Raw genomic sequence first — 25234 nt, 5'->3', positions numbered from 1 at the left:
TGTTTTCCCCAAGTAAACACACAGAGCCTTATATTAATTAGTCCTGCTTGGCCATTAGCTCAGGCTTATTACTGACTAGCTTTTACACTGAAATTGACTCATAATTCTTATTTATGTGTATCCATGTGGCTTGGTACCTTTTCTCAGTTCTGCCTTGACATCTTGCTTCATCTGTGTCTGGCTGGAGACTCCTGACTAAACCTTCCCCTTCCCAGAAATCTCCTTGTCTGCTTATTCCACCTATACTTCCTGCCTGGCTACTGTCCAATCACCATTTTTTTTATCAACCAATTATAGAAATACATTCCCAGCATAAACAGCAATATCACCCATCATTTCCCCCTTTCTTTCTCTTTAAAAGGAATGTTTGAACCTCAACATAGTAAAATTAATATAACAAAACATTTATCAAGCAAGAATTATAATATCCAGTCTTTTAGTATAAGGCCATATTAAAGAAAATATTCAATCTATCTTATATTTGTGAGTCTAAAGCTTCATATCTAATTTATCTTATATCATAACCAAGGAAAATTATAATGTAGTCTTCAACTAAATCAAAGACCTCAGAAGAATACAATATTACTTAAGTAAACAGCAAGAGCATTGCAAGTAACTTCCAAAAATCTGTAATGATGGAGACAGCTGGCTGACTGGACATTCATCCAAAGTTCCTCTGCAACCTTGGGGCATCCATTTTCAGTCCATAGTTCTATTCTCTCAGTCATTTTTCCCTCTGTGTACTATAGCATTCCAAAATGGGAGGCGTAATTCACTTCAAGTTTAGGTAGCCATGCTCCCTTCTGACTCTGGGAAGCAATGTGTCAGTGTCTCCATCTAGTAGCATATAACCCAGAGACTTTTTTTACTAGCAAAATACAAATCCATCATGCAGCATACTGTTTAGCTTGGAGATGCTTCTTTGTGACATGGCAGGAATCTGCTATCTTATTTTACTCAAGCCTGTGTACTGTAAGCCTGCCACAATCAGGGGACACAACATTGTACCTAGGCCTGGCATGAGCAACATTTACTAGGAAGGTGTTCCTAGCTACATTTATAATACCTTCTTAAGCTCTTTTAGGGTTTAGGTGGAAACTATTGCAACCACATGTGGTTGCCAATTGTAGTTGAAAGATTTGCTATGTTCTCCCAGTTCCATAGCCACTCAGACCCAAATAAAAACACAGAAGCATATATATACATATATATATATATATATACATATATATATATATATATATATATATATATATATATGTGTGTGTGTGTGTGTGTGTGTGTGTGTGTGTGTGTGTGTATTATATTATTATAACATATTATACTATGACTATAGCAGCCTTCTTGCCACCTAGGTCTTATATCTTAAATTAACCCATTTCTGTAAACCTACATTTTGCCTCAAGGCTTATGGCCTACTGGTACTTTTATATCTTGTTCCTCATAGTAATGGCTGGCAGCTTCTCCTCTGCTATCTTTTCTCTTATCTATATATTTGTATTTCCTGCACGAATCTAAGCTACCTTGTCATAGGCCAAACTGTTTATTTATCAACCAACCAGAGCAACACATATTCCCAGCAAACACATAGACATGCAGAACACTTTGCCTCTGGTTTTAATGGTATTAACTTCAGAATTATAATTCTTTTTATTATAAATAAAATTAATTTTATGTATAGATCTATTTTTATGTTTTCATAAAATAATGATAATAATAACTTCTGTTTCATTATATTTTACATGTCTACATTTTTTCCCTAAAGCCTGATTACTGGTGCTTTATAATAATGATACCTAGTAAGTAAAGACCCATTCTATTTTATACTGTTGTTACTAAATTTCTATGGGGATTAGGGATTTTTTTAAATTTTTCACAGCTACAGAAATGGCAAAAACATCAAAAATTATTAATAAAATATTAGGCTGGTGATATGACTCATTTGGTGTAGGTAGAGTTTTTATCTCCAGGTCCCACCAAGCCCTGCCAGTCCCACAGCTCACTTATAAAATAAACAAAAAGACCCTTACATTACTTATAAACTGTATGGCCATGGCAGGCTTCTTATTAACTATTCTTATATCTTAAATCAACCAATTTCTATTCATCTATAAGTTGCCAAGTGGCTCATGACTTACCGGTATCTTAACATCTTCTCATGGCAGCAACTGGCAGTGTCTCTCTGCCTCAGCCTTCTACTTCCCAGAATTCTCTTTTCTGCTTGTCCAGCCTATACTTCCTACCTGGCTCCTATCCCATCAGTGTTTTATTTATTAGTCAGTCAGAGCAACACATTTAACATCCCACAGCAATTTGGAATCCATCTCAGCCATACAGAAATTGTATGAAATTGTATGTATAAGGTGGCAGAGACTTCTAATCCATATATTTGGGAGATAGAGGCAGAAGGATCAAGAGTTTAAGGTCCTATAGTGAGTTTGAGATTCAGCTAGCTCACATGGCATCCTTTGTCAAAGCAAACAAATAATACAAAAAAAATAAAATTTAAAAATATCTACAGTAATATGAAGAGCAGGATGCAAGACTCTCTAGTATTGCAGATCTTGTACAAACCTCTGATATTGAGACCCTTAGCCCTATAAGTGTTTCAGTTCTTGTGTGGGCCAAGGAAGTAGAGAATGTTCAGCCTTCCTCTGTGGTTAGACTTGCAGCTCCAAGGCAGGCTTGGACATTGAAATATCACATCGCTTGGCAGCAGACATTTATAGGTCTTATGTAGTCCTAGGAAATATGGCAATTTCCAAAAGTCAGCATTAGAAATCTTAGCCCAAGATTGGAAACACCTCTGAACTAAAGACTTGACTCCTCTATGAAACCTTTCTGGTCTCCATGGACAGTTGTTTCTTCTGTATGAAACTTTAAACGTCTATATACTTCTTCAGGCTCATGTCTATTCCCTCTCTTGTTGCCTCTCTTATTTGGCTCTTCTTTTTGCCCTAGCCACGCTTGAACTGTTCAGCTATTTTTTTCAGTATCTGTGTACAGAATTTATATTTCAATGTGTTGATACCTTTGCTGTCTCTGCTGCTCTGCTGCCTCTTCTGGAACTATCCTTTCTCTGAGGTGTATCCCTAGGTTCCTATCTTAATTCATATTATGATGAGGAGGCAAGAAAATATCACTTGAGAAAAATGGAGAAATGGTTCTGTGGTCAGGAACACATATTGCCCTAGAAAACAAGGCAGATTTGATTCCCAATACATACATATTGGCTCTCAACTATTTGTAAGTCATAGGACATCCAACACATTGTTCTTACCTCTACATATACCAGGCATGCACATCGTACACAGACATACATGCAGGCATAAAACTTACATAAAATAATCATCAAATATACGTATACATACATATACATACACACACACAAATAAATATAATGTATATATCACTTAAGAGATATCTTTTATTTGGCCAGGTGTTACCAATCAGGAAAAGCAGTAACTTGTGAATGTCTTCTTAGTTGTTCGTAGAACAACTGACAAGCATGGAGGCATATATATATATATATATACCAATCACAGACTCGCCACTTCATCAAAGTTCATGTTTTTAACAAATCACAATGTTGACACTAGGACCAATCACAGTAATTGAAGTTTTTATTTTTATACCAATCACAGTCTTGTTCTTAACAGAAACCAGAGTCATTTAAACTTGTGTTTTGTCCAATCACAGTCTTGGACCAATCAGAATCCATGGGTCTTATGTTCCCTACCAATCACATAGGACCTGTGCATTCTGTGGTAGCCTGGATACAGTAAACATAAGAGCAGTTGACTTCAACTCGGTGGTGAGGTAAGGTTAAGTCAACTGGTGCTGTGCTGTAAGGACAAATTATTGAGTTACTTTATGTTTAATGTTGTACCCTATCATTGAGACAGGGATGGTGACCTCACCAACTGTAAACTTTGGATTTGATAATAGCGTATTTCAGTTATATCAGTTTATAGTTTAGTCTGAAGTTATGTAGTCAAGTACATACCTATCTGTGATCTTTAAGCTTAGTTGTCTAACTTGGTCTTTATGAAATGGCTCTCATTTTCTCAAGTAATACTATTTATACAACAGTTCACTATCTCTGATATCCTCATGCCTTAAATTGGTAAATAGTACCAGACTGGCCTGTATTTTTAAATACTATAAAGTTTTATCATGAGTGTTAAATGGAACCAAAACACATGAAGGATGATATATGATTGATAAGGGATACATTATTAGTCATTGATACAAAATGATGGTAGAATATAGACAATAGATGATAATGTATAAATAGTAGAAGATGAAGAACTAAGATAAAGAATAGGTAATAAATTGAAAAATGGGGGTATAGAAGAAAGAAGAGAGATGAAAGTTGGCTAGATATATAATGGAGGATAGCTAAGGGATATATGATAGATAGATGGAAGATAGACACAGGATAGTTAGAAGATAAATGACAGATGAATAATAGACATAATATAGCTAGAATGTAGATGATGGATGATAGTTACAGAATAGGTAGAGGAATGAAGATAGATAGAAAACAGAGGATAGGTAGAAGATATATAATAGATGTAAAACAAGTATATGGAAGTTGAGCATAGACATGCTAGTGGGTAAAATACATGTAAAATATATACCCAGGATAGGTAGAGGAGAGGTGATAGAGAAAGATCAACATAGGATATCTTGAGAATAAATAATTGATAGATGAAAGACAAGGGAAAGCTGGAGGCTGGATAGATGGTAGACAGACACAGGATAGCTGGGTGATAAATGCTACATAGATGGAAAATGATAAGTGAAAAATAGACACAGAAGAGGATAGATAAAAGATAGATGGAAGGAAGATATATGGTAGTTAGAGGACTAATAATTAATGGCAAACATACAGGATAGCTAGATGATAGGTGATTTATATATGGAAGATAGACTCGGGATTGCTACAGTGTAGATATACACAGGATAACTACAGGATAGACACAATGATAGACACAGGATAGTTAGAGGGTATATAGGAAGATAGCCATAGTAGAGCTACATAATAGAGATAGATGGAATTTAGACACAGGATGTATGTATGACAGATTATAGAAATTTGAGAAATAAACAAAGGGTAGCTAGATGACAGATGGTGGATGATAGACACAGGAGAGCTATAGGATAGACAGTAGTTAAATGAAGATAATAGATGAATCAAAGTCTTAGAATAGGTAGAAGATGGATGAAGGATGAAAATATTGGTCTCTTAGGGATACAGTATATATAGTTAGTTCATCAATGATATACAGAAATTAGAGACAGACAGCAAGAATATTAATGGTATATATAATGAAAGCACAGAATAGGTAGATGATGGATTAAAGATAGAAGATAATAGCTTAAAGATAGAAACAGGTTTGTAAGAGGACAGATTATTGATGGGAAATAAGTGAAAAACAGCATGGCTTGAATATAGTTAATAGCTAGATGATCAGTATAAATCCATGACAGATGTTATATACAGCATAAAAGACAGGCAATATAAAATAAGTGATACATGGTAGATAGAAGATAGGAGGGCTGGAGGGATAGCTCAGCCGTTAAAGGCTAGGCTCACAACCAAAAATATAAGAAGGTAGGTATTAAAAAATGAGAGGTACATATATGATAAAAACATAGCAAATAGAGAGTTCATTTATATACATAGATGATAGAATTTAGACAGATTTGATAGATAATAGATGATAGGAGATATGTGATAGAAATATAGTTCATGATAGGAGAGAGATAATCAGTTGTTAGATGATAGAAGATAGATGATGATATGTAGAAAAGAAATGTTAGACAATAGATGATGGAAAGATAGATGGTAGATAGTTGAGAGATGACATATCAAAGATAGGTTATAGAAGAGAGAAAATGGGATAAATGGAGGATATAAAGTTAATAGGTGATAGATAAAGCACAGGTAGATGCTGTATATTGTAGAAAGATGATTACTTGGTAATACATTGCTCTGATTTGGTTTTAGATTCCACCTATACCTGACAGAAAAATGGAGCGTGAACAGCAACAAAAAAAGAAGTAAGAATTCATAACTGTTGTAGATGGCAAAGCCCTGTCCCCTGTTTTTATTTCAAATCTAGCCAAATAGACTTTCTGAGGAAACCCTGGCTCTCTCTGGAGAAATATGGCCTCTTTCTTGGGTTTTCCACTCTGTTGCACTCAATTGCATTGGAACACCTAGTCAGACTTATTGTTATTAAAGCAGGTGAAAACAGATGTAAAGCAAAAACCATTACACTCAAGTGAATTTAGGTTTATTTCAAGTAATTGCTAAACTACAGCTCCAGGCATGGTGTCGGACTGTGCTGAGGAGACATAGAAATAGATTGGTCTCTGCTTTTAAGAGCCTCACCATCATTTCATTATTTTAAATAGAATTTTGATTTATTTGTTTTCTTGTTCATATATTATTTATTTCAAAGCCTAGCTCATGTGACTTATCCCAAAATTTACCTCAAATCCTCAATCCTCCTGCCTTCCCATCTGAGTATTGGGATTAAGGCCATTAGCTGACATATTCTGCTACAGTAGTTATTTTGTGTATTGAAGACACTGGATGCTTAATTAATGCAAAAGTCTATCTTTCTGTCATCTTAATCCTATTGAAGCACCATGTGAATAATTTGCCTCAGCCTTACTCTTCAGGAAGCTCACTCTTCACATTTCTGTTTATAGAGTGTCCTTTAAATGTACCCAGAAGCCAACACAGGAGGATATTTCCAATTTGATGAAGAAACTTCGGGAAATGATGGATAAGGTTGGAAACGGACCATCTAGTCCGAGAATCAGAACACGACCTGCAAGATGTCAGGCAACTATTGCCTCTGCATCTACCTCTTCACCTTCTGATCCAAGAGGTTTGACACAGGCCCATTTCTTCCATGTGCCATTGCTGACTTGAAAGCAACACAACCCTCACCATGCTTCAAGTGTCTTAGGGAACAGAGTATTGGTTGGAGGAGACCTTGAAGTACTTTTGGCTACACAGTTTGTTTCTCTCCATTCACAAGGCTTTGTTTTGATGTGTTTCTTTTCTGCTCAATGCATAAAATATTCCCGAGGCTTGTGCAAGAATGGAGCTTACTAGAAGCATATATGGAAAATAGTAATGTCCATTTCTGTGGACCTGTAAGATGAAACTTATAGCATCGGGCACATTTAGTTAAGAACATGAGATGGCTTTATGCCCATAAGCAGATACTCTAACTCTCCTAATCTTAAGTGAAACAACTATTTTCCTGACTACATTATTCCTCTAGGAGTTTCTCTGTTTCTATTCCCTCTCTGTAGTTAAACTTCCCTTAATATTTGTTAGGCCTTGTGTCCACTCCTTCACATTGCATTAATTCTTCAGCACTCTTCTACAATGCTATAGCTGCTACCACTCTTCATTTACTTCACTGAAGCTACACACCCTGTTCTCATTGCCTCTTTAGTGAAGACACTTGAGGTATTCTTCCCCCCAGAATATTCACCAAGGGCATGCTGTGAGACTCCTGCCCTAAAGTCAGAATCACCAAGCACAAGGGTTGTATACCCTGAGTCTTTCTCTTTTTCTTGTGTGTAGAGGAGCTAATTCTTATGGATGCAAAGCATGGAGATAGGAGGTTGTGTTGCTGAATTGCTTTGCTGATTCATATCAAGGAGGAGGGGTGGTAGGGCTGTGAGGAGGAGGAGCAGAAGACAAGTTCAAGTGTGCTGCTCATTGAGTAGACCTGGAGATTGGGAGCAAAACAGGGACAATTGTTGAGGCTTGAAGATTCTCCAGTGAAAAACCTTTGTCCAGAAATGAAAAGAATACAGTTCCAGTTTTTAGGTAGCTACTGGTAGTATGAGTCTATGAATAATTCTTAACTTGACATATTATGGATCGTAAATTTTGACAGAACCAAAAGGAAACCAATAACTTGGGTGATTTTCAGTTGCCTCATTTCTTTCTTTATAAGGATTGGTACTCCAAAGTTGGAGTCTTTTTGATAATATTAATTATAACTTTAGTCTGGCAAGATGGTTCAGTGGTTAAATGCACAAGGCATGCAAACCTGAATACTTGAGTTCCATCCTCAGAACCCATATAAATGTGAAAGTACAGAATCAACTTCTAAAAGTTGTCTCTGACCTCCACATATGAGCTATGGAACTTTCCTCCAACATACATTCACAAAATAATAAAATATTTTCCTAAATTATAAGTTTGAGGAATATAATATTGACTGCTAATTATCTTAATACAATACCTCTCCATTCTTTTCTGAAAAGGAGTGTTAAATGTAAGAACCAACTTTGACCAATATAAAGTTCCCGTCTTCAATACCTATGAAGAATTTCATAAGACAGTTATTCAGGTAAGGGTGCTTTTGTTTGTTGGTTACTTTACATGTAAATCACATACAATGCAAGATGCACTACAGCACTTTTCTTTTTTTTCTTTTTCGAGACAGGGTTTCTCTGTGTAGCTTTGTGCCTTTCCTGTAACTCACTTTGTAGCCCAGGCTGGCCTCAAAATCACAGAGATCCACCTGCCTCTGCTTCCCGAGTACTGGGATTAAAGGCGTGAACCACCACTGCCCGGCTACTACAGCACTTTTCAAAGAATAACTGGAAGAGTTATGCATATGCTTTCAAATAATGCAACAAGTGTTATAACAATATATGTTCTTAGATGAAACCTAAGCCACATGGGGACATTTTATGTCCTTTCAAGCACTTTTATTAAAAAGAAATTTTTGTTGATATACTGAAATTTGTATTGTTAAGAGGCCTCAAAATATATCACTTGAAATCTTTCAATAATTTTATGAAACAAAATGCATGCTTGAACATTGTGGTTTGTGCTGTGAAACTGGGATAATTCCTTCCTCTCATACATATAAAACAAAAATATTTTTAAGAAGATTGTGCTTTTCACTTTGCAAATCACTTCATCAGAGGTTTATTACCAGTATTGTTCTTTTCAAATAATTGGACATTTTACTTTCTTTTTTAAGGGTCTATTGTACCTTTACATTTTGCTCTTCACTTCCATTCTGTCTCTACAAATTTGATTATTTTAGAGATTTATTTATGTCATAAAATAGAACCTTACATTCTTCTTTTTCCGGGTGGCTTATTTCACTCACTAAAATATTTATGTGATCCATTCATGTTGTAGCTGATCACAGAATTCTCTCTGAAGGCTGAATAATAGTCACTTACATGTTATATAACATTTTGCAGAGGCTTTTATCTGTCAGTTGCTTGGAATATGTGTTAATACTTCTCTGTGGCTAAATCAAATAGTTGAGTTAGAGAGCTATATGAAAACAAGAAGCTTGATGTCGCATTGGTAGTGTAGTGGTTAGCATAGCTGTCTTCTAAGAAATGAGGCTTATTTAGCTGCAAGTTGAAAATTGTGTCCTCTTTTAATGGCCTCTTGGCTGTATCATTTGTGAGATGGCTTCACAGTGGAACTGGCTTCACATGTGAGAGGGAACAATCATACTGTAAATCAGAAAGCCAGATCATGGGGATTAATTATCAGTCTTCTTCTGTAACAAACACCTGTTAGGAAACAACCACAGTCTCATAAGAAGTAAATCAATTACTAATGAGGGAAGTATCCTCAGTGTCCTCCCACTAGGCCTCTCTTTTTTTTTTTTCAAGACAGAGTTTCTCTGTGTATCTTTGCACCTTTCCTGATTCTCACTCTCTAGTCCAGGCTGGCCTCCAACTAACAGAGATCTACCTGCCTCTGCCTTCTGAGTGCAGGCATGAAAGGCATGTGCCACCACCGCCCGACTAGGCCTCTCCTCTTAAATACTTTACCACCTCTCCCACTGTACATTGAGGATCAAGCTTCCAGTACGTGAATGCTTGGAGGACTGACCATATCCAAACCATACCAGATTGCTTCCAACTTTGGCCAGTGTGAATAATGCTGCTGAGAATGTGGATGAACACAGCCATTTGAGGCTCTGCTTTCAACTCTTTCTTCTGTTTGTCCAGAAGTAGAAACACTAGAGTCTATGGTGTCCTCTAATATTTTGAGGTATGGCCATATAGTTTTTTACAGCTTCTTCATTTTAACCTCTCAGTGACAATACACAGGGATTCACATTTCTTCACAATCTTCTCAAAGCTTGTCGTCAGAGTCTTGTCTTCAGTTCTAGTCCTTTTCCATTTGTGTTTGCTTTGTATTTTGTTACTGGGCTTGGGTACCAGGGCCTTGAGCATATGTACTCTACCAACATAACCACATGCCCAAGCTATCCGGTTGTGTTTTACTGTGCAGTTTAACCTCTGCTTTGATGTTTTCTTTCCCCTTATGCTGAGGATAGAACCCAGGGCCTCATACATGCTAAGGAAGTGTTTTGCCACTGATCTACAATCTCAGCTCCTGAATTGATATTTTTATGATAATTTCATTAGAAAACCTTTTGCTTATGTTTCACATCTCTGACCAGTTTAGTGTCTTGGGTTCACTCAAATTTTTTAAAACCCTTGTCGTGTGTGTTCCAATATTCAGCACTCTTTTTGTGCCTTAAAACTCCAATTTTTTTAATCTCATCCTTCATTTTACTGTTTCTATACACTCTTCATTTATAATAGATTTCCATTCCCTGTGTTTGCTATTTTGTTTTTACTATGAGATCCTTTATTTGTAACTTATCTGTCTGCATGAATTCTGTGAGCCTGTTTCTTAAAATAAACATTTTATTGCAGAACAGGGCTAAGGACTGCTTTGAATGACATATTAGATTGGAGTTGTTGAAGATCACACATGCAGTAGCTGGATTGTAGGTAGCTCTATTAAAGTGAATATGGACATTTGATTAGTACTTGCTAAAACAGCCCATCTTTAGTTATCCTCTTCTTAGAATTGAAACTGAGGCAGGCACACACATGTCCACATCACCTTTGAACAATCTTTTGGAATTTCCCATGCTCTAGATAACACATTTTTGGAAACCTGGCTTCACACCATGGTTTCTGACTTCCTGTACTATCTGTTAACACACCTTTGCTTTATTCCCAAGCTCTAAGACATCTGTGATGGACAGGTTTCCCAAGTCTCTAACATTCCTTTATGTCCTAGTGCCCACATTCATACTAGTCTGAGGTATGTTGTTTCCCTTACTTTACTATGAGCTTGGTCCTAGTATTGAAAGCAAGTTCATTATTTTATTAGCATACATTAATTGTATGAAATAGTCAGTTTCACTATGACATTTTATACATTTATACAATGTATTTTGATGAAATTTGCATCCCATTACCCTCTCTTGTCCCTTCACCTTCTCACTGACCGCTTTCTACCTCCCACATACTCTACCCTTCTACTATCATAACTTGGAGGAAAAGGATTTCATGACACCACATATTTCCCTGAGAATTAATAGTAAACAGAAGCTAAGGGAGAGCAGATCATGAGTCCTCAGCTCTTCCTAAGGGTTTCTAGGCACTTATTGGTTGCTAAAGGAACAAGAGACATTTTCTTCAAGCTGTAGCCACTGGAAATGTACTCAAACACCTACACTGAACCCCTTACCCATGCTCCTGTTAGCAGCCCTAATGAAACGTATAGAATCAATCCTGAAAACATTTTTATGGATTAAAAAATTCATTTAAGTGTTATAAACAAGGAAGTATTTGTCTACATATTATATCCATTATACAGAAGAAAAGGGATGGCAGTAATCATCTTTATAAGTAGATAACAAGACTAAGCACAAATGAAAGTGCCCTTAAAAATTCTTGGTATTTAAAATTAAATATACTTGAAGTGTGCCAATCTAGACACAGAACTTAATCTTCCTAGCTTGTGCTGGAGAGTTTAGTGTTTGTTGGGTGTACATTGAAATTTGTTTGTCTAAGTGACACATCATTTGATAAGTATCTCATGCTTAAGATTAAGTAGATTCTGTGTAGGAGGCAGAATAACAGATTTTTTAATTAAGTATATGTCCACTTCATTGATATGTAAGCAATACACATTTTCAGTATTCTGTTCACATTATTTATAAACTTATAAATAAAGCTATCATTTTATAATTGTTGCACTATTTGATTATGTTATTATTCTCTTTACTAGTCATTTGAAAACATTTCAATTGTGTTGAACATAGATGGAAAAGTTGTTTTTATATCGCAGAATGTGTTACCTCTTCTTGGCCATCGACCAGTAAGTATTTCCAGCTTTTGGGGAAAGGGTCTTTCTGGTGTGCTGTCTTGGGGGTATTTCTTTTTAGCTTCATATAACTCAATGATGTCCAACTATGCCCATTTAATTATGGCATTTATCATAGGTCTAATTTTTCTGTATTTAAATTCTTGTTTAATTTATTTTAAAAAACTTAAATATATTTATTTTATGTGTATAAACATTTTGCCTAAAGTTATGTCTGTGTACCCTGTACAAGCCTGGTTACTGGAGAGGGCAGAAGAGGGCATTGGGTCCCCTAGATTTGGAATCACAGACAGTTGTGGGCTGTTATGTGGGTGCCAGGAACTGAATCCAAGTCCTATACAAGAGTAATAAATACTGTTAGTAGCCAATCTATCTCTCCTGCCTACCTCCCTTTCTGTAAAAATACATCGTAACTACTAAGTAGTTATACATACCTTTACTTTTTTATTATTTATTTTTAATTTTTAATTTTTTGTGTATGTGAGAATATATATGTCACACATGTGAAAAAGCCTTCAGAGGGTTTTGGCTGCCATGGAGCTGGAATTGCAGACAGTTGTGAGCTGTCTGACACAGGTGCTGTGAACTCAACTGGGATCCTCTGGAAGAACACTGAGTGCTCTTAACTTCTGAACCATCTCACCAAGTCCCTCATCTCTATCTTTATATTGAAGAGTAAATTATGACTAAATCAGCCACTATCCCATTAGTTACTGCTAACTGTTTACTAATTCTCAGGGACAGGGGTAAGATCTCATGAGTGCCTCCCCTTAGCTACTGTTAACTATCTGTAAACCATCTGGGAGGAACAGGGCCTTCAATTACTCTTAACTACCTGTAAATTCCCAGGGAGAGTAGGTTTTCATGAGATCCTCCCTCCAGGATATGATAATAGAATTGGAAGGGGTTAGCTGCAAGGAGGAAAAGGGTCAGTGAGAATGAGAAATGGTAAGAAAAGGTAATGGGATAATCTTCCTCAATAAAATCTGTGTCATTTGGTGGTGTTGTTATTCATATCTGAGTGGTTTTCACTGTATATTCCACATTACACAAAGTTGCCTTCTCAACCAGAGAGCTATAGCACTTGGGCTTAAAGCATGGGAATCAATAAAGTTTAACAGATATACAAAAGTTACATTGAAAGTAGATTAGAAACTACTCTACAGCAAACTCCAATATTGTTCACTTTTTTCCTAATTAATTAAATGAAATTCATTATTAGCTGAAATTAGTAGTTACTTCTTCCTACTACATGAGGATTTCTTATACTAAGAGTGCTAGATATAATATTATTCTGATTGTTTTATGTAATTTGTCCAGAAGTTTTATGCCCTTTACTATCTGTGGTAAAACACTTACACATATATATGCACATGCATGCACACATATACACACATGCACACACACATATACACACACATATGCACACACATGACACATAAGGTAAAGTATCTGGGTATGTGTTTTTAAGCAGAGGCCTTAAAGAATGTGTACTTGATTACTTGAGACTTGTGTGTATAAAAATAACAGTATAAAACTGAGAATTCAGTTTAGTTAGTACAGGCTCTGATTTTGATCCCAACACCACATAAACTGGGAGATGAAGACTGGAAGGTGAGAATTTTAATCATTTATGTCTATGCTATGAATTTGAGACCAGCTTGGGATTCATGAGACAATGTCTAAAATACATAAATAAAAATATTTTTATATAAACACTAAAAGGGAATGAAATTGTGTTATGTTTATCAGACAGGGTTGAGAAAGTATACCTGAAGCACTATTTTATTATTTTATGTGCCTTTTCAATAAATCTAATTGTTATACATTTTTCATAATCAATTAAAATCTGAGAAGTTACACAGAGTCGTTCTCCTGGGTAATCCTTAAGCAAACAGACCTTTCCATACATAAAGTTCATCACGGGAAGAGTTTCTCAGGCTTTAGATGTTTTGAGACAGGAGGTCATGGCATTGAAGAAGATTGGCCTCTGTTTCCAACCTGGGGCTCTTGCAGAGATTCATACCCTTTCTTGGGCCTTATCTGCTTTTCTGATGTATGTGTACTATGAAAAAAAAAACATGTTTCTTGTCAAGATTCTCAGCAAATAACACTGAGCAGGGTAAATTCCTTTCTTCTTGTGGAATGACTGAGACAAAACTGTCAAACAGAATGTGTTGAAATAGCTATTCAAATTTCTCTTTTGAAAACCTTCTCATTTATTTTGCTGTTATTTCTTGCTTCATAAACCTTAAGTACCTTGAACTTTCTGCCCTGTGTAATGAGAAGACTGAATGCCAGAGATAGAAAAAATAAAATGAGTCTAATCTTTGCCTCTTTATTCTCTCCCTCCCCCTCCCTCCTTTCCTCACTCTCCTCCCAATTTCCGTGTATTCGTATGCATACACTCACACATGGTTCAATGCTATGATTGCTAATATCCACTATTTTGGTTGGTGATTGATCATATCTCTTATTGCAGCCCAGGTTGACCTTGAACTCATGATGATCATTCTACCTTGCCTCTAAAATGCTGGGGTTATAGGTATTAACCAGCACGTATCTAGCAGGGATTTGTGTGTGTGTGTGTGTGTGTGTGTGTGTGTGTGTGTGTGTGTGTGTGTGTGTGTGTGTGTTAACAGCAATTGAAAGCAAGGCCTTGTCCATACTAGGTGAGTATAACTCCTACTGAGCTAATCTCCAGCTCTCTGAATTTTTTATGATGATATCCCCATTTCTTCTACTAATGCAAGTGTAAGTGACACCACTTGTTTTATATTTCACATCATGTTTGCTGTGCGTATCATTTTGAAATTCTCAGTTTTTTGTAAGTTTAAAAAGTTAACATACAGTCTAGTTATACTTTCCTTTGCATGTAATGTCCACTTATGAGTGAGTACATACCTTCTGAGTCTGAGTTACCTCTCTCAGCATGATATTTCCTAGTTCCATCCATTTGCCAGCAAATTTCACTGTATCATTGATTTTTACTGCTGAGTCATACTTCATTGTGTATATGTACCACATTTTCTTTATCCATTCTTCGGTTGAGTGGCATCTAGGTTGTTTACATGTTCTGGCTTTTACAAATAATGCTGCTATGAACATAGTTGAGCAAGCATCTTTGTGGTATGATTGAGCATTCCATGGGTATATACCCAAGAGTGGTATTGCTGGGTCTTGAGGAAAATTGATTCTCAATTTTCTGAGAAACCACCACACTGATTTCCAAAGTGGCTGTTCAAGTTTGCACTCCCACCAGTAGTGGAGGAGAGTTCCCCTTGCTCTACATACTCTGCAGCATAAGCTGTCTACAGTGTTTTTGATCATAGCCATTTGACAGGTGTAAGATGGTATCTCAGAGTCATTTTGATTTGCACCTCCCTGATGACCAAGGATGTTGAGCAATTCCTTAAATATCTTTCAGTCATTTGAGATTCTTCTATTGAGAATTCTCTTTTTAGATTTGTAGTCCATATTTAATTAGATTTTTTTGGTATTTTGATATCTACTTTCTTGAGTTCTTTACATATTTTGGATATCAGCCCTCTGTCAGATATGGGGTTGGTACAATTTTGGCTTCTTTGTCGAAAATCATATGTTCATAGGTGTGTGGATCATTGTCAGGGTCTTCAATTCGATTCCATTGGTCCACATGTTGGTTTTTATGCCAGTACCAAGCTGTTTTTATTACTATAGCTCTATAGTAGAGCTTGAGGTCAGAGATCATGCTGCCTCCAGAGGTTGCTTTATTATACAGGATTCTTTTAGCTATCCTAGTTATTTTTCCATATAAAGTTAAGTATTATTCTTTCCCAGTCTATGAAGAATTGTGTTGGGATTTTGATGTAGATTGCACTGAATTGTAGATTGTTTTGGTAAGATTGCCATGTTTACTATGTTGATTCTACCTATCCATGAGCACAGGAGATCTTTACATTTTCTGATATCTTCTTCAATTTCTTTTTTCAGAGACTTAAAGTTTTTATCATACAGGTCTTTCCCTTGCTTAGATTTACCCCAAGATATTTTATATTATTTGTGGCAATTTTAAAGTGATGTGTCTCTGATTTCTTTTTCAGCCCATTTATCATTTGTATATAAGAGAAATACTGATTTTTTAATTAATATTGTATCTTGCCACAGTACTGAAGGTAATTCTTTCCTGGTAGAGTTTTGGAGGTCACTTATGCATACTATCATATCATCTTCTAATAGCAAAAGTTTGACTTCTTCCTTTGCCATTTGTATACCTTTGATCTCCTTTTGTTGTCTTATTGCTCTAGCTAGAACTTCAAGTACTATATTGAATAGATATGTGGAGAGTGGAAGCCTTGTCTTGTTTCTGATTTTAGTGGAATTGCTTTGAGTTTCTCTCCATTGAATTTGATGTTGTCTGTCAGCTTGCTGTAAATTGCTTTTATTATATTTAGGTATGTTCCTTGTACTCTTGATCTCTCCAAGACTGTTGCTAGAAGGTTTCTCAGGTCCCTCCTGGCCCCATTGTCCCTCAGCCACTTATAAAATAGTCATTCAGAAGTACAATATTAATTACCAATTGCATGGCCTATGTAAGACTTATTGATAGTTATTATAACTTAATCCATTTCTATTAATCTATAAGTCACCACATGACATTGGCATTGCCAGTCTGCTGGCATCTTTCTATTCCTTGGGTGGCAGCTAGTATCTCCCTCTCATCTTCTTTATTTTCAGCATATATCTGCTTGGATTTCCTGACTGCCTGTAAGTTGCCCTGCCATAGGCAAATGCAGCACTACTTATCAACCAATAGGAGTAACACATATTCATAGGACACAGAAAGACATCCCACAAGACAAGACCTTTATCATAAAGGGGTGTCGGATTTTGTTGAAGGCTTTTTCAGTATCTAATTTGATGAACAATTTGTTTATATGATGAAATACAGTGACAGAACTTTAGACCAACAGCTGTAGTACCTGCATGGGACAGGACTAGACCCCATCCATAAGCGAGACAGTTGTACAGCTTGGTCTGTTTAAGGAGGCCCTGACAGTAGGATCGGAATCCATTATAGTGCATGTGCTGGCTTTTTGGAGCCCATTACCTATTTTGGGATACTGTGCACAGCCTTGATGCAGGGGGAAGGGCTTGGTCCTACCTCAACTGAATATACCAGGATATTCTGATTATCCATAGGATCCTTTACCATTTCATAGGAGGGACTGGGGTGTGTGTTGGGGAATAAGAATAGGGGGGGCACTGGAAGATTGATGAGATGGGGATCTGTGGTTGGTATGTAAAATGAATAAAAAATTTGTTAAAGAAAAAAAGTTAACATACACAATAATTTTATTTCATTATAGCTTGCGCTCTCTCTCTCTCTCTCTCTCTCTCTCTCTCTCTCTCTCTCTCTTTTCTTCTTTTTTGGAAAGATAAAGTAGTATTCTACAGTTCAGGCTGCCCTGAGACTCCAAATGTAGCTCGGGTTGGTTTTAGACTCAGGGCATTCCAATTGCTTTAGTGTCCTGAGTCCTGCAATTATAAGTATGAGTCTACTTCTAGCACATTAGCACATTTTGTATGCATAGACATACTTTATTCTTATTGTACTCCTGAAAATTATAATTCATGTAATGTTCATCTTTGAAAATGTTTACTCCCTGCAGAAACATTAATTACTTCTTATGTAATATCTATAAGTAAGAATGTTCCATAGCACATTTAGTAGGATGAGTAAAAGTTGGATCTGAGACAGTTGTGGTACAATGAAAAGAACAATAATCATGAGTAAAATGGAAAATAATTCTTCATCTTATAGGGAATAATGAAGCTGCACTGTTTGTATATATTTAGACAGTATCTGTAAGGTGATTGTTTAATCATTTGTTGGATGTGAAAATCAATGAAATTCCAGATTAATCAGAGATAAATTAGTTTGGGTATTTGAATTGTATATTTATAAAAATGAAAACATTTTTATTGAAAAATAAGTGTTTCTTTATGGTACTGGGGATTGAGCTTTCCCCACCAAAATGAACAAGGCCAGATTTAAATGTGGAGAGGGCTTTGGACCCAAGCGTGAGGAAGAGAAAGGATTCACATTGAAGAGTGAGGAAGTGTGGGGTTTTCCATCCACATTCTGTTTCTCGGACACTATGGACAAAGAGTTGAGATTTTTCCAGGTACATAGTACAGAGGAAAAGAACACATGGTAATGATTACAAAAACATCGGTTGTCTTTGAGATGGCTAGGGAAGACTTCAACTGTTTGAGAGAAACGATGTAAAAAAAAAAAAACTGTATCCAGAATAGATTGTAGCAAGCAGTAACTGCTGGAAGGTAATGAAAACTGACTGAAGCACAGTACCTATAGCCACAAATGGTCAAGAGTAGAGCTAAATTAGTGTAGAAAACAAAATCTGTTCTCTCTCTTTCTCTCCAGGAAGATATTATGGGAAAGACTTTATTAAATATTCTTCCTGAGGAGGAAAAAGAAGAAATATCTCAGAAGGTCGTTCTTAATCTTCCTTTGGCACAGTCAGGTATGTTCATATGGTTTTATTTTGTTTTAATTTAATTTTGAAGTTTTGAGTGACAAGTAACACCCAGTTGAATAAATTCTTGCTCTCTTAAAACTTAATAATTTTTGAAAAAAATATTAGTCAGTGTAGCTGCTGATCATATATTCGTTTAAGTTTATAGCTTATAGATTCAAACACCTCCTTTCTAACATTTAAAAAAATTCTCTTCTGTGGGGGAGTGGGGAGGAGCTCATGTGCCCTCACCCTCAGATGAGGAGCTAGGAACAGTTGATGTATACTGGGAGAGGTAAGTGGGTTTTCTTCAAGGATATGGCCCCTGGCAGGCTGATCATGATCTAGTAGAGCGGTTCTCAATCTTCCTAATTCGGTGACCCTTTAATATATTTGCTCATGTCATGGTGACCCCAACTATAAAATTATTTTCATTGCTACTTTATAACTCTAATTTTGCTACTGTTATGAATTGTATTATAAATGTCTGTGTTTTCTAATGGTCTCATATGACCCCTGTGAAAAGGTCATTTGTCCCCCAAAGGAGTTGCAGCCCACATGTTAAGGACCACTTCTCTAATGAATGTTTGCTTTCAGAAGTGTATGAGCAGCACAAATTGAAATTGTATGGTTTTTTGGCACAAAGTTAGGAAGGAATTACTGGGAATGAGGAGCTGGTGGGAGTGGGGCATGAACATGATCAAATTATACCACATGCATATATGAAATTCTCAAAGAACTAATAAAAATTCTTTATTGAAAAGTCATCCCCAGCCCTGTTTTTTGTTTACTCTAAACCCTTATTACAGCAGTATTTTTCTAATTGTAGTAGTGTTATGTAAATTTCAGTGTATTATATTCTGGGTGGTACCCTATTCTACAGTTGATAGCCCTATGAGTACAGCATTCATTGAAAGAAAATTGTGTTCTTTAAAATGTTGTCTTGAGCCCGGTGTGGTGTAGCACATCTTTAATCCCAGTACTTAGGAGGCAGAAGCACTCGGATCTCTGTGAGTTCAAGGGCAGCCTGGTCTACAGAGAGAATTTGAGGATAGCCAGGGCTAGATGGAGAAATTCTCCCCCCCCCAAAAAAAAAGTGTTGTTTTGACTAAAGAAGACTTTCATTGACTGAAATAATCCCTCTGACTATACAACATAATTTGTATTGTTCTCTCTTTAGTTGGCAATCTTATTGAATTTTGCTGCTATATAAGAAAAGGAAATCCCAGCCAGGCTGCGCTGGATACACATGATTACACGAACATGTACGAAGGCAGGGACACATATGAGTATGTAAAATTCATCTTGTACCTGCAGGATTCCTATGACGGTAAGCAACCCAGCTCCAGCCCATGATTTTTAAATGATGTACAGGAGTGGTGTATTCCTAATTGGTAGCATACATGTTTTTGTATTATTAGTATTTACAAAATCTTTGATACCCCTACACTAACAATTTCTGGCTACGCCTATTAGGCATTAAAAATAATAGTAAAATTTATAAGTTGGAGTCATAGAGAAATATGGTGGATTAGATTGATAAAAAAAATGGCTGTCTCATCTTACAAAACAAAATAAAATATAAAACCAATCCCTAAAGTTTAATGCACTGCCAAGCTTAAAGGGAACTCCATGAATACCCAAACTTACAAATGGATTTTATAGTTTATAAATCATACCAGAGATTGGATTACCTGGGGTCTAAACTTATAACATCCTATCAAAGACAAATATATAAAATATAAACACTAAAGTTCTGTACACTAATATAGGAAAAGAAGTTTGTGAATTATGTAATGTCTACTATGAGGCTTGGTGTATAATTTTTAAGATTTAAGGAAGTACAAGCTGATAAATAAACATACATAACTAAAATTAACTGCTTTGGAGCCATAAAACATTTAACATAATCAGAAGCAAGCTATACTTTGTGCTTTAGGTACCCAAGTACTTGTTAAGACTTTTCTCATGTTTCTTAGAAGTTACAGTTAAAATATCTTTAAAAAAAACTTGGATAGATGCATGTACATTTATACTTATACACACACACACACACACACACACACACACACACACACACACACACACACCATGTTTTTTTAGAGACTACCACAGCAATACATAGGGCAACAGCAAAAGATTGACATCAGCACAAATTCACATTTGATTTTCTGTATGAGTGTCTCATATTTTGGTGGTGACCATCTTGGGAGCTGGTTTGAAAGGGAAGGAAGACCAGGAAAATCCCATGGCTCAGAATATTGAAAAATGACAACAGGATGGTAAATAGCAATGTGATGTGGCATTTGCCTGCATCCTTGCTTATCTTGTATATCTTTTCATTTAATTGCCATTGTGTCTGTCACCCTTAGAGTCATTTGTATTTTTTGGAAATTATGGTCCAAATAGCAGAAACATTTGGTCATCAACTCCAAGGCTGTTATGGGAGCAACAGTACTATCTTGTGGGAACCATTTCAGTTCTTCGTACAAAGGATGAATCAGTGAGTATGGTGTCTGTGGTTCCCACTTTGAAGGGCATATCATTTTCACTTTCAGCCTCTGGACATCAGTGCACAAACATTTAATACTCAGTAAAGAACAAACAACTTGTATGCTTCTGTTAGTAAGTGAATTTCCATGTAACAACAGCTCTGTTTTTTTCTCTTGATTGTTTGTTTGTTTGTTTGTTTTTTAACCTCTCAAAGGAAAAGTGAGTTTTTAGAATCCAAGTGATAGGAAGAAATTCCTTTAGTTTATTCTTTCAATAACATGGGACAATTTTCATGTCCCAGATGTTGTGTTAAGTGCCAGGGGAATACACAGAGGCTGACAATAAACAAAGCATTGATGAAAAATGTCACAGGGATGAGAGTTGGTAGGGTATCTCTGGTGATTTCTGTTTGGAGCACAGGATGCCAAGAATGATAAAAAAAAAAAAAGGCAATCTGTGCAGAGAGTGCCTTGACTCCACTTTGGATAATTTTAAGGAAAAAAAATGGTTATGTGACTTTAATAAGGGGAAAATGGTAAGGGGACAGTGGAGGCAGGCAGGGGACAGATTGTACAGAACTTCACTATCTGTACTAATGCTTACGAAATTTATGCTAAATACACTAGAATGTAGAGGGGTAGTATGATATGGACTGAAATCACCAGGCTGCTTTATAGGTGGATCATGAAGCATAAAGAGACAAGAATGGAGCTAACCAGATGTGGATGGCAGGTCTGGACTGATTGTAGTCATGGGGATATAAATTTCAGGATTTGGGATGAATGGAGGCACTATCAGCAGATACAGACAGGACTAGAACATTGTAGACTGTGCAGTATTGGTGGCCCAGATGAGGAGCTCCATTTGGCCTGTGAACCATGCTCCTATTGTGATGGCAGAGTAAATGATTCCTACATTCAGTTTTAAAATAAACCACTTCTCAATATTGAAGATAGTAAGGAAAGTGGGAAAAACTGAAGGAAGTTGGTCTAATTTGATTGCCTCATTCATTCTTCCTTTGTACTATCCCTCTGGGACCTGAATTCCATTATCTGCCATGAGAATTCTGTCTTTTAATATGTAGGACTCAGCCCCAAGGTCTATTTGCTCTCCTGGGAAAGAAAAAACAAATCTTTCTTGGTTCACCCATATTTCACTAGTCTCCATCATGACACCAGGAAGTTTTTTGTGATTTCCTCCAGTTTTTCTTTCTGGGCCTCTAGAATATTGTTTCAATATCAGTGGATATTTTGGAATACATATCTCAAGAGAACAGAGGGATAGTGGTCAAATTAGTCTGTACAGTATGATGGTATAAAATAGTGAGAACTTGAGTCAAAGTGAAATTCATCATCTGGATCTACTAGTATTGGGTTAAACCATTGTATGTGTATACCTCGTTTTCATACCTGTAAACCCAGTGTCCTCCTCACACTAACATGTGGATCAGTTGTATCTTGAATATGTAATGTATGTGATAAATGTCATGCAATTTTTAGTATACACATACATTTAAATGGCAATTAGGGGGCTGGGAGAGGGTATAGCTCTACTCTGCACAAGGCTATATAGGTTTGACTCAAAGAAATGCCAAAATGATGATGACAACAATGGAAACAAATATGCTAATTTTTCTTCAGGAACGTCCTGTTAAAATTCAATCCACTGTTATAGTTATTGAATCGGATGATGATGACACTGATATACAGTACCGCAGGTAAGACATATCATGGCTGTAAGTAATTAAAATCAAAGCAATAGAAAGATCATCTAAGGATTTTAATGAATCTAAAATGACCAATTTGTTGGTATGAACCTATCTCATCATTTAATATAATTTATAGTTTTCCCATAGAATACTCATAATTGCCTTTTTACATTTTAAAATTTTTAATTATCTTAAAACTGCAGATTTTTCTTGCCTATCTGTGTGTCTGTCCATCTATCTATATCTATCTATCTATCTATCGTCTATCCTTATCATATATCATCTAACTCTTTGTGCATTTGTGTTTACCACCACTTCCAGCTTCCAGTTCTGTGTATTTTAATGTCTGTAAGTGGTTATGTAACCAGTGTCTATTGTGCTATTTTCTTGATTGGTCCAATAATAAGCCTATAAAAAATGACAGAAAAAAACATATAATATACATCTGAGGATGTGACCCCAACTCTTGGGATCCACATGGTGGAGAGGCCTGATTCCTGAAACTTTTCCTCAGTCCTTCACACAAGTGTCATTCATGAATGAACACATGCACGCGCACACACACACACACACACACACACACACACACACACACACACACAAAATGAAGAAATAGTTTTTTTAAGCAATAGGAATATTGAAAAAAGACATGGTAGCATTTAAGATACAGAGTAAGAGAAACAGTAGCTCAGAGTTATCTTGGCTATCCTGGAACTCACTATGTAGACCAGACTGGCTCAAATTCACAGAGATCCACCTGCCTCTTTCACACAGCTGCTATGATTAAAGATGTGGGCCACTGTTTACCGCATGCAAGATAATTTAAAGGCAAAATGTTGCTTTAAGATTTTACGAAAACACTATGCTTACCCTTTAAGACAGTTTGCCTGGCTAAGTCATTTTAAGATGAAAGATTAACATCTGAAGTATTTGGGAGACCCAGAGGTACCAGGCTGTTTACTTCCTAAAAAATTCACAGTTGAGAACAGATGGATAAAAAGTAACAATATTCTGCAGCTAAGACACCAAGCTGAGAAAAAGTTGGGGAAGGCTTGAAGTTTTCAGTCTTCTATGATTGGTTTAAAATGAGAGATGGGAGGTGTCTGGGTCTAGTACAGTTGTCTGTTGGGCTTAAATGAGGGATGGGAGGAGTCTGGGTCTAGTACAGTTGTCTGTTGGGCTTGCAACCAGACGCCTCTGAAGCTGGTCAAGAAGTCAGCCAAGACAGACTTTTAAATTCCACTCATTTGTAAAGAGGCAATGGAGAATTCTACAGAGACTGAAAGTGGATTAGTGGTTGCCTCTGGCCAGGTGTTGTATGTGGATGGGGACAGAGGGGAATGATTGCTAGAACAGTATAGTTTTTTTTTTTTCCTTAGATAAGAAAATGTTCTTAAATTCTCTAGGGGTTGGGGATTTATCTTAGGGCTTTGCCCAGCAACTGCAAAGTCCTGAGTTCAGTCACCAGCATATAAACAAATATGTAAATACAAAAAGGACTAAAACCCCCAAGGGAACTAAAATTACTCCAATAATTGTATGATCTGAATGTGCCCAAAATCGTTGAATTTAAGGCTTTAATTGAATTGTATGAAATGTAAATTTGATGTATAAAAAGCTCTGGGGCTGGGAATGTAGTTCAGTTGATAAAGCATAAACTTGGAGGAGTTGGTAGTACGTGCCTATAATATCAGACTCCAGAGGTGGAAGTAGGCAGATCAAGTTTTAAAAACACATTATGTGTGTGGTGCTTTGCCTGCATGTATGTCTGAGCACCACATGTATGCAGTGCCCATGGAGGCCAGAGTGGGGTGTGAGACACCAGGGAAGTGGAGTTACAGACAGTTGTGAGCTGCCACAAGGGTGCTGGGAAATGAACCCCAGGCCCTCTGAAAGAGCAGCCAGTATTCTTAACTGCTGAGTCATCTCCCCCACACCCAGATTACATATGTAAGGTATTCTATGGTAACATACTAAGTTTAAGGCTAGTCTGGGATACATTGATTTCCTGCCTCCAAAAGAAAATCAACATGGATGGATGTGTGTGTGTGTGTGTGTGTGTGTGTGTGTGTGTGTATGTGTGTGTGTGTGTGTGTGTGTTTGCTGTCTTAGAATTTTCTTTAAGTATTTAGATATTATAAATAATACATGACATTGTTTATGTTTAAATTATTTCACATTGGAAATCAAACCAGTAAGAGTAATTATTATCCAGGCGGTGGTGGAGCACACTTTTAATCCCAGCACTTGGGAGGCAGAAGCAGGTGGATCTCTGTGAGTTCAAAGCCAGCCTAGGCT

At 36.5% G+C, this 25234-nt stretch overlaps 1 protein-coding gene across 3 annotated transcripts in view; it reads left to right on the top strand.

Annotated features, from left to right (window-relative positions):
* Positions 1-3754: 3754 nt before the first annotated feature.
* LOC107400195 (uncharacterized) overlaps positions 3755-25234 on the top strand; it is a 35312-nt gene continuing 13832 nt past the window's right edge. For all 3 annotated transcript variants that reach the window (XM_076561612.1, XM_076561611.1, XM_076561610.1), the window contains exons 1-9: positions 3755-3819; positions 6017-6069; positions 6727-6908; positions 8311-8396; positions 12122-12211; positions 18645-18744; positions 19916-20065; positions 21108-21238; positions 22869-22945. In XM_076561612.1, coding sequence (XP_076417727.1) covers positions 6041-6069; positions 6727-6908; positions 8311-8396; positions 12122-12211; positions 18645-18744; positions 19916-20065; positions 21108-21238; positions 22869-22945 — 845 coding nt within the window. In that variant the 5' untranslated portion in view covers positions 3755-3819; positions 6017-6040. The remainder of the gene's footprint in view (positions 3820-6016; positions 6070-6726; positions 6909-8310; positions 8397-12121; positions 12212-18644; positions 18745-19915; positions 20066-21107; positions 21239-22868; positions 22946-25234) is intronic.

This window comes from Peromyscus maniculatus, chromosome X (assembly GCF_049852395.1).
Source record: "Peromyscus maniculatus bairdii isolate BWxNUB_F1_BW_parent chromosome X, HU_Pman_BW_mat_3.1, whole genome shotgun sequence".
Classification (NCBI taxonomy): domain Eukaryota; kingdom Metazoa; phylum Chordata; class Mammalia; order Rodentia; family Cricetidae; genus Peromyscus; species Peromyscus maniculatus.
The sequence above is the reverse complement of the archived record's forward strand: the minus strand, read 5'-3'. Positions and strand labels throughout refer to the sequence as shown.